General features: G+C 42.8%; 1 protein-coding gene and 1 long non-coding RNA gene across 2 annotated transcripts; one reads left to right on the top strand and one right to left on the bottom strand.

Annotated features, from left to right (window-relative positions):
• Window positions 1-1,074: 1,074 nt before the first annotated feature.
• On the top strand, window positions 1,075-4,371 carry LOC120663308 (the record flags this gene model as incomplete). The annotated part of the gene is made up of 4 exons (XM_039942122.1): window positions 1,075-2,107; window positions 2,207-2,739; window positions 2,893-3,671; window positions 3,780-4,371. Coding segments are annotated over exons 1-4 (2,937 nt in total), but the record flags the coding sequence as incomplete, so codon positions are not given.
• A 1,085-nt stretch (window positions 4,372-5,456) lies between these two features.
• Window positions 5,457-6,490, bottom strand: LOC120663326. Its single transcript, XR_005670472.1, has 4 exons — window positions 6,275-6,490; window positions 5,956-6,075; window positions 5,699-5,770; window positions 5,457-5,588 (listed from the first exon to the last, which is right to left on the bottom strand). It is a non-coding gene; the product is annotated as an uncharacterized LOC120663326 (long non-coding RNA).
• Window positions 6,491-11,029: the final 4,539 nt, after the last annotated feature.

Below are 11,029 nucleotides of genomic sequence, written 5' to 3'. Positions count from 1 at the left end.
ATTATGAAACCACGGTGTACAAGAATAAGGCATATTGAAATAAGCACCCCATGGCATATACATAGAGGATCCATATGACGGAAACGGCATTGACATAGGAGCATAATTCCATTGCCGATTCTAATTATAGAATTTCTGTTTTGGAACAGATTTTGGTTGCTTGAAATTTTTAGCCCGACTAGCATGTTTGATATCCTTTTGTTTTGAGGATTTAACCGAAAGCTTCTTATTGGTCTTCGGCTTTTCTTTTTCATGCTTATGATGGCTTTTGGATTCAACAGTTTTCCAAACACCAATCTCGGGTTTTTTGGGCTTCACCATCTTTGGCTTTGATTTATTTTGCGAAACCCTGGGAGAGGCGGTTAGACCGGTTGGAGAACCAGTCAGACCGGTTGCGGTACAACTGGCGCCTTTGCCTTTGTTTTGTTGCCCCCGAGCGTGGAAGTACTAGAATTAGTTTCTGTGTACTTGCTAGGGGAATTTGGTTCGACAATTTCGGCTTGAGATGGTAGAATTGCATCTTGACCAGCAACACCAGCAGCTGGAGGGAGTGGCGCCGGTGGGGGTGATCGTTGTCCTTCTGGAGAGAAGGGCACAACTCGAGTAGGTCGTCGGTCCAAAAAACCTAGTGCTTTTCATAGGGCAGCGCTCCGTTATTTGGAAAAAGAATATAGAAAATGCATGGCAAGGGGCGAGGAACCTCCGTTTGATCTTGAGGATTTATTGCGGCGTTACGGTTTGTCACCACCAAACTCGGAGGTTTCAGCTCCGCCATCTTATTCTGCGCCAGCAAGAAATCCGTTAGAACATTCTGCGTTCCAACGCAAGGACGGTTGAAAACCTATGTGTTGTTGACCGAATTTTTAAATTTCATGTATAGTACTCCTTTGTTAAGTTCTGTAATGGATTAAGTACCCCTTTTAATTAATCAAGATGTATGATAGATATTGCATATCTTTTAATTATTCATGTTATGTTACATTTAGTTTAATTTAGGTTTGATATATTTTATTTATTCGATACGTGTAAAGAATTCAAATCGATTTATTTAAAATGCAGATGGACCGGCAATGGATGTACAATGCTGACCGACGTTCGAAAGAATTCATTGATGGCCTGCATTATTTTTTGTCTGTGGCTGAGGCAAACAAGCAGAATGGTTTTATGTGCTGCCCGTGTGTTCATTGCAACAATAACAAGGATTACTCATCTTCAAGAATCCTACACAGCCACATTTTCGCAAATGGTTTCATGAAAAAGTATGTTTGTTGGACGAAGCACGGAGAACAGGGGGTTACCATGGAAGACAATGAAGAAGAAGATTTTGACGACCACTTTCCCGGGAATGCTGGAATCGGTGCATTCGATGACGATATTCCCATGGAAGAGCCCGAAGTAGATGTAGCAGAAAATGATCCCAGCGACGATCTGGGGCAAGCATTGCACAATGTGCAGGCAGACTGTGAGAGTGAAACGGAGAGGTTGAAGTTCCAGAAGTTGTTAGAGGACCACCATAAGTTGTTGTACCCAGATTGTCAAAATGGATTTAAGAAACTTGGCACCACCTTGGAGTTGCTGCAATGGAAGGCGACAAATGGTGTATCCGACAAGGGATTTGGTGAATTACTCAAACTTGTTAAAAAAATGCTTCCTAAGGACAATGAATTGCCTGCCACAACGTATGAAGCCAAACAACTTGTTTGCCCTTTGGGACTGGAAGTGCAAAAGATACATGCATGCCCCAACGACTGCATCCTCTACCGAGGCGAGTACGAGAATTTGGATGCATGTCCCGTATGCAGTGCATTGCGTTACAAGATTAGAAAAGATGATCCTGGAGATGTCGAGGGAGAGCCTCCCCGGAAGAGAGTTCCTGCGAAGGTCATGTGGTATTTGCCTATAATACCACGTTTGAAGCGTCTGTTTAGAAATAAAGATAATGCTAAGTTGATGCGATGGAATAAAGAGGAACGCAAGAAAGACTCGATGTTGAGACACCCCGCTGATGGGTCGCAGTGGAGAAAAATAGATAGAACGTACCCTAAATTTGATTTGGATGCGAGAAACATAAGGTTCGGTTTGAGTACGGATGGCATGAATCCTTTTGGTGAGATGAGCAGTGGTCATAGCACTTGGCCTGTGACTCTTTGTCTGTACAATCTTCCACCATGGCTCTGCATGAAACGAAAGTTCATCATGATGCTAGTGCTTATCCCGGGTCCAAAGCAGCCCGGAAATGACATTGATGTGTACCTAAGACCATTGGTCGAAGAACTCTTATTGCTCTGGGGCGATGAAGGTGTACGGATGTGGGATGAATACAAACAGGAAAACTTCAACCTACGAGCATTGCTGTTCGTAACGATCAATGACTGGCCTGCTCTTAGTAACTTGTCAGGACATTCGAACAAGGGATACAAAGCATGCACACACTGTTTAGATGATACCGATAATATATGGTTGACTCACTGTAAGAAGGTTGTATACATGGGTCATCGTCGGTTTCTTCCCATCAGGCATGCGGTACGAAAGAAGGGCAAGCATTTCAAAGGCCAAGCGGACCACCGAACAAAACCGATGCACCGTAGTGGTAAAGACGTCTTCAACATGGTAAAAGATCTAGAAGTTGTTTTTGGAAAGGGATCTGGTAGCCAACCTGTTCCGAACGAAAATGGAATGGCGCCCATGTGGAAGAAGAAATCTATATTTTGGGAGCTACCATATTGGGAAGTCTTAGATGTTCGTCATGCAATTGATGTGATGCACCTCACGAAGAATTTTTGCGTCAACCTGATAGCATTCTTGGGAGTGTACGGAAAGACAAAAGATACAGTAGAAGCACGTCAAGAATTGCAACGTATGGAAGAACGAGATGCCTTACATCCACAACAGCGAGATAATGGACGACAATACTTAAGTCCTGCCAGCTATACTCTTAGCAAGGAAGAGAAAGAAACCATGTTTGACTGCTTGAGCAGTATAAAGGTTCCATCTGGATACTCATCCAATATAAAAGGAATCTTAAATTTGGCAGAGAAGAAATTTACAAATCTCAAGTCCCATGACTGCCATGTGCTTATGACCGAACTTCTTCCGGTTGTGCTGCGGGGGATTCTGCCTGATAACGTCCGGTTAACCATCGTGAAGATATGTGCCTTCCTCAACGCAGTTTCTCAGAAGATAATTGACCCGGAGAATTTGATAAAGCTGCAAAACGATGTGGTGCAATGTCTTGTTGGCTTTGAGCTGATATTTCCACCATCTTTCTTCAACATCATGACACATCTTCTAGTGCACCTTGTCAAAGAGATTGATATTCTCGGACCAGTATTTCTACACAACATGTTCCCATTCGAAAGGTTCATGGGGGTACTCAAGAAATGTGTTCGTAATAGAGCTCGTCCAGAAGGAAGCATCGCCAGTGCCTACGGAACTGAGGAGGTCATTGACTTTTGTGTTGACTTTATTGATGACCTTAAACTGATTGGAGTCCCTGAATCGCGATATGAGGGGAGACTATCTGGAAAGGGTACATTAGGAAAGAAATCTTATGTCTGCACAGATGATTTCTCATTCAAGAAAGCGCATTATACGGTTCTTCAACAATCATCCTTGGTTGACCCATATATCGAGGAACACAAGAAAATTCTGCTCTCCAATTTCCCGGAAAAGTCTGAGGCATGGATTACACGTGAGCACATGAACACTTTCTGTAGCTGGTTGCGGAAGCATCTAATGCATAACATGGATATAAGTGAACAACTGTTCTTATTGGCTAGGGGACCATCTTGGAATATCTTAACATACCAAGGGTACGAGATAAATGGAAACACATTTTATACGATAGCCCAAGATAAAAAGAGTACCAACCAAAACAGCGGTGTTCGTATGGATGCCACGGACAATAATGGAAAAAAAGACACATATTACGGCTACATTGAAGAGATATGGGAGCTGGATTACGGTCCCAATTTCAAGGTGCCTCTATTTCGTTGCCAATGGGTTAAGCTATCTGGAGGAGGGGTAACAAAAGATGAGTATGGGATGACAATAGTTGATCTCAACAATCTTGGGTATAGAGACGAGCCATTTGTCCTAGCCCAGGATGTCGCTCAGGTTTTCTACATTAAGGACATGTCCAGCAAGCCAAAGAAGGGGATCAACAAGCAAAAGGATGAGCCTAAGCGACACATAGTTCTATCAGGAAAGAGAAACATCGTTGGAGTGGAGGACAAGACAGACTTTTCAGAAGAATATAATAATTTTGTTGCCATTCCACCTTTCGAAGTAAATGCTGATCCATGCATCCTGCTAGCCAATGATGATGCTCCATACTTGCGCCGTGATCATAATCAAGGGACATTTGTGAAGAGAAAGTCTGTTACCGCTAATCCTTCATGTACTTGAATCATTTTATATTATTGTATAAAAACATAATCGCAATTCGAATACTTTTATTATATATGTACTGTACAATTATATTTTATGTGTTCTTTATATTATTTTATATATTTTTCACTTAATTACTAGACTCAATTATAATTTTCATTCAATAATGGATTACTCAACTAATTTTATTTATTTCATGAAATTACATTCACATTAACACACTATACTCTTTCACTAACACACACAATCTCACTAACACACACTATCTCTCAAACTCACACACACTACTCATTAATATCATGAAATTGCTTAATTTTATCTAAAATTCACTTTTTAAACGTTAATATCGTGATAGAATCCACTTTCTATCGAAAAGCAACAGTTTGAAAAAAAATTTCACCTAATATATTTTTGCATGGTCAAAATAACAAATATGATTTCAAAAAAGTTAGATATTTCATTGACCCAATCACTTGAATGAAAATTAATTATTTTTGTTGCGTGTATCAAGTTTATATAGAGATAAGAAATTTTGTTCCATAATTTTTGGAATCATAATTTTATTAACTGAAATAACAAATGAAAGCCAATTTTAAAAGAGAAGTTAAAAGAAACAAAAACAAACATAACATTAGGCGGGAACGAGGGAAAACGGGCCCCTTTTGTCCCGGGTGGTAGATCCACCCGGGACTAAAGGTGGGCCGCGGGCTGGGAATTTTCCCGGCCCGCCCAAAAACCCCTTTTGTCCCGGGTGAAGCCACCACCCGGGACAAAAGGTCCTTTTGTCCCGGGTGGTGGTTTCACCCGGGACAAAAGGGGGGGCCTTTTGTCCCGGGTGAAGCCACCACCCGGGACAAAAGGTCATTTTGTCCCGGGTGGTGGCTTCACCCGGGACAAAAGGCCCCCCCCCCATATATTTCCTAGCTTCCTCCCTCCTTCGCCCTTCCTCCCTCCCGCGCCGTCCGTTCCCCTGCTCCCCCCACCGCTCGAGCTCCCCGAGCACCGCCGCCGTCGACGTTGCCGCCCAGAGCCCCGCCGCGCGAGCCCACGTCACCGAGCGCCGTCGTCCCTGCGAGCGCCGCCCCCGGCCTCCACTCCGCGCGCACGCCCTCGTCGGCGGCCTCCACTGCACGCCGCCGCGCCGCCGCCCTGTTGTGTGGGTATTCTTCGATCTGTTCTTCTTCACACTGTAAAGCCTACTGGAAAAGAGACAGGAAACAAAAAATAATTGCTCAGAAAATGTCCTTCTTCACACCTAATGCTGCAGTAATTCTAAGCTTATTTTACTTCAGCTTATTTTCCATTTTACCTGTCAGTTGAAGCTTCATTTCCCCTTTGGCACTGGATGGGTTTTGGAACCATATTTCATTGAGAGAACCCACTGGCAAAAAGGAAATTCAATGTTTCAAGGAATTAAGAATAAAAACTGGTGGTAGAAATAAAGGAAAGCTTTTGCCTTTTTCTGTATCGTACAGGTAAATGATTGTATTGACTTTTACTTTAAAAGATGCACAGCAATTATGAGAGATGTAATTTAATGATAAATATTTTTTTCTAGAATGCTACCTGTTTGTTCTTGACCAATGAGTCCCAGATTGAATTCAGGTTTTGATGTATCCCTTTGAGTCCACTGAACAAGCCTCCTAAACCAATGCCTCCTTTTTGGCAAAACTTGAGCATTCCATCCTACAAATAACTGATTTAATAATGATACATCGATGCTAGCAATAGTAAGAGAACCAAAACTAAGCGTGAAATATTCAATTTTAGTTGTCAAAAGAAATAGTACATACAAATGAAAGCTGGATAGTTAAGAAAAGAATATTAGTTATATGAGTTTAATTTTTAGATCTATCATGATCAGTAGAATCGTGAAAGGAAATACCATAATGTTTCTGTTCTTCTACTGCAAATGGCTTGGTTACTGTTTGAACCTCTAGTGATTCAATCCAATTGTCATCAGATCGATAGTGACACTTATATCTAGATGTGATCTTCCAGAAAGAAAATCAAACAAAAAAATCATATAGGAAAAAAACTATACTTATTTTGACATGGAGAGAGTATAATTAGTATTGCTTTAATTAGATGAATCTCATTACAAGCTAAAACTACATTCTTTGTGGGACAAAATTTGGATGCAAAAAACTATACTTATTTTGACATGGAGAGAGTATCATATATGGACCCAATTCAATAAAGCCTAGCAAGGAAGCCCCCAATGCAAAAGAATCATTCTCTCCGTCTCTGCTCATAGCTCGCCCTGAGCCCACGTCCCCCCCGGCTCCGCGTTCGCCCCAGTGCGCCTCCGGCCCTCGGCTTTGAGCCCTTCGCCTTCGGCCCTCGGCCCTCCGCCTATCCCTAGCCGCAAATTTCTGGAGTGGATTATTTAGATAATTTTTAAGGGTTTTATTTGTATTCATATTTTAGTTACGATGGACCCGCGACACACAGACGCGGAAGACGAACAGTTCCTGTTGAATATGATTGGCGAAGGTCAAGGAGATGTCGCTGAACAAGCTGATGATGGCAGCAATACCGACATATATTTGAATATGTCCGGTGATGGAATTGAGGCACCATCTATTCAGGATGACGCTGCTGCTGAACAAAGTGCTAATGTACATATCAAAACTATACTTATTTGTAGTGACAATCATATTTTCATCTGAATCTATATGAATACTATGAATGTTTTTTTTATAGCCGTCTGGATCATCGTCGCAGCAGAAAAAGACGAAGCGAGGCCCAACAAAAAAACTGGAAGGGCGGTTCATTATAACGGAAGTTGGTCCAGATGGCGAACCGATCGCTCCAGAAGCTGCCGCCAAAAAATTCATAAGACAATCCGGATGTATTGTCAGGGACCACATCCCGATCAGCTTTAGGCTCTGGAAAGCTTCCAATCCAAGCGAGGAACGGGATGCGGTACCCGAAAGAGAAAAAGAATGGTGCTGGCGGGAGCTTAAGAAAAACTTCACGGTTCCAGCTGAATCCGAAGAGATATGCAAGCGCTGGACCCTGAGTAAGATGGCCGAACAACTGCGATCATTCAAGAAAATTTTGACGAAGAAATATATCAAGACCGGGACCACACCCGTATTTACCGGCGAGCTCGAAAAGCTCAGGGGTCACTGGGATGCATTTGTGGAATACAAGTCTTCAGAGCTTGGGCTTCAGAAGGTGCAGAAGGCCAAAGACAACGCCTCGAAGAAAGTGTACCATCACACTCTAGGCCAAGGAGGCTACAAGCTTGCAGTACCCAAATGGGAGAAGATGGAGCAGGATCTGCTTGACAGAGGCATCCGACCTGCGACCATGAACTGGCCTGAAAGGTCAAGGACCTGGTTTTATGGTCACGGGGGAAGCTTGGACCCATTGACTGGTGACTGCATCTATGGGCCAAACATCCAGCGAGCAGCCCAGAGACTACAGGAGGCCATACAAGCAGCGGCCGAGGGAACATTCCAGCCGGATAGAGAGAGGGACGAGCTGACTTACGCCCTTGGGAATCCAGAGCATCCGGGCCGCACAAGAGGCAAAGGCGTGGTTCCGTGGAAGTATGGGTTCAGGGAATACATTGATTCATATAGAAGCCGGCAAAGAAGAAAGAATGATGAGCGGGAGCACCTGCGAAGGCTAGAGGAACGGCTCATGTCACACGATCAAAGACTGGAGGAAGAGTTTCAACGCCAAGTGGCCGTAGCAATGAGCCAGCAACAGCAAGCGCAAACGTTGCCTCCAGAGCCTAGTGTCGCAGCAGATCACCTGTCTCAGCGGAAAAGCAGCTGCGCTTCCACAGACGTCGCCGCTGCCGAGCCCACGGGGATCCAGGCCGCAGTTGAAGCGTCGGCCCCGCAGCGATTTCCAGTGGATGAGATCACCCACCGGACACCTTGTGACCTGCAGACTGCCGTTAAGAACTTAATGTTCACTGTTGCGTACGGTACCGCCATGCCAACCGAACCAGGCGACGTGTACCACGGGCAGCAAATTCCGCCTAGATACACAAGAGTTGGCGTGGAGCAGGTGTGCCAGGGTTGGGAGACGCTCGAGCTTGATATTCCTGGAGGCGATGGGGAGAGGACACTAGCAGAAGCCATTCATGGCTACATCCTATGGGATAAGCGCTACATTGTCCTAAAGTCGGATGATCAAACACCAAGACCGGCATCTCAGCATGCCTCTCCAAGACCGGCATCTCCGCAAAACTCCCCAAGGGCAGCACTGTCTCGGCAAGGTTCACCGGCACATTCTCCATCACCATCATCTCATGCGCCGATGAACACTCAAGCGTCACCGTCGCCTCCATGGTCACCCCCTCCGCCGCCAGCAAAGAAGCAGAAACGGCCGCCGGCAAAGAAGGTAGCTGCACCGGCTAGGGAGCCTCCAAAGAAGAAGGAAAAGAAGAAGAAAACCAAGGAGGCTCCTATTAAACCCTGGGACATGAGCCTTGAAGAATGCGATAGGATAACTCAAGAAAGAGTTAAAGAGCACTTCAAGCCGAAGCCGAAGCCGGAGCCCGAGAAAGTGATAAATCCGATAGATTTGAAATTTTTTAAGGGAATGTGCGAAGCAAATAAGAGAAAATTCATTCCGAGAGACCCCCCTTCAGACTACGAACGCACAATTATCAAAACTACTGAGAAAAAGAAGAGACAATCAAAGTCGTCGTCGTCCGACGTTCCACAGCTCGGAGCCCAAAAGAAACAATCAATAGAGCCTCTCGTAGTGGGACAGACGACGCAAGAACAAGACTTTGTTACATTTTTGAAAGAATCAAACCTGACGGCCGCTCAGATTGCAGGGGGAGAAGATATTCCAAAGGCCGATGTGGTCGTCAAATGGACGTTTGAGATCGGCAAAACTCTTGTACCCCCCGAAGTAGTGTCTGTGCTTCCAACGCAAATGTATAAGCTGCACCAGCACTACATGCGTGCGATGGCCGATTGCATCTTCATGCAGGGCGCAAAGATTAAAGATGACGATTTCTTACGGGGGAGGCCATTCTATGGATAAACTGGGAAGAAATTTACCAACTATTCCATCAGGAGGCCCTCGACATCTCTATGGTCGCCTTGTGGGTTCTGTAAGTATTTTACTCTCCTTACGTATTGTTTTGCATGATCTCAACATACTGATCTCTTGATTTATTCGGTATCATGTAGAATGGAGATACATACTTGCAGAAGAAAGGGATACTCTCACCTCGGCTTCATCGACCCAATTACTTGTAATTGGAGGCTTCTACGCGACAATACCGATGAGATATTCCAAATGTTGTTCAAGTACATAAGCGTTTATCACAACAAGCAAATGATATTGTTTCCTTACAACTTTGCGTGAGTGATTCCTTCCGTCTAACTCTTTCTATTCTGTAATCGAATTGTTTAAACCTTAACTACCAAGAACTGCCTCCGTATAATCTTGCAGTGAACACTGGATCCTAATTGTCATAATTCCCGAGAAGAGCCTACTCGTGGTTATGGACTCATTGAGGAGACCTCCAGAACAATACGAAAATCTTCTTAACATGATGAAAAAGTAATTCTACCACTACTCCGTCCATGACCGATAATTTGAATCACTTTGTTACTTGACTATAATTGTTCTAATCATGCACAGGGTTTGGAAAGAATTCGCTAAAAATCATCCAGGCAAATTTGACAAGGAATTGAAGATCAAGACAGATTTTCCGGTACGCGCTTGGATGATTCGTTGCACGATTCATTAGTTTTATTATATATTCATGTAAATACCTGATAATTTCTTCTCTCTTAAAGTGTATGAGGCAGAAACCAGGCACTGTATTGTGCGCATACTATGTATGCGAGAACATCCATGGTCTGGTAGGTCCTCCAAAGGGCTGGACAGATTGGGAGGAGGAAGTAAGTAAAAAAACTTGTTAATATTTGAACTCGTATTTTAATTAGTCGAAATTAATTATCCCCTTTTTCCATAGGTCGGGGAGATGCGCGATAAACTCATACCGGAGGAAAAGGTTATGGCGATTCAAGAACAATTCTCCGGATTTATTGTTGAGCAAGTCCTCGATCCAAAAGGCGAATTCTACTATGATGGAATATCTAATATTGACAATCACAGTAAATATGACAATATACGCGTATATATGTAATTAAGAACGAATATAACTATGTAAATATATATGTGTGTCTATGTATTAAATTTCTATTTATGAGTATGTATGTATGTATTAAATTTCCAAAAGGCAAATTCTACTATGTAATTAAGAACGAATATACCTATGCAAATATGATGGAGTATGTATGTATTATATATATAAGCACTCCAATAATATATATGTGTATATATATATATATTTATATAATATTGGTCCTAGACATTTTCATATGTAAAGGAATTCACATGTATAGATATGTGTATACATATATATATAAGTGAATTAATTTATATATGAAAACTATCTAGGACAAATATTATATAAGTAACTATATATATATGTATATATTAGTGGAGATCATACACACTGAATTCCAATACATAAGTTTTATTGAAATGCAAAAGTATAATTGAAATAGAAAAAGAATTGAGAAAAGAAAAACATGAAAAAAAAAAGACCTTTTGTCCCGGTTGGTAACACCAACCGGGACAAAAGGGT

The sequence above is a fragment of the Panicum virgatum genome, chromosome 3N, assembly GCF_016808335.1.
Source record: "Panicum virgatum strain AP13 chromosome 3N, P.virgatum_v5, whole genome shotgun sequence".
In the NCBI taxonomy this organism is placed as follows: domain Eukaryota; kingdom Viridiplantae; phylum Streptophyta; class Magnoliopsida; order Poales; family Poaceae; genus Panicum; species Panicum virgatum.
The sequence above is the reverse complement of the archived record's forward strand: the minus strand, read 5'-3'. Positions and strand labels throughout refer to the sequence as shown.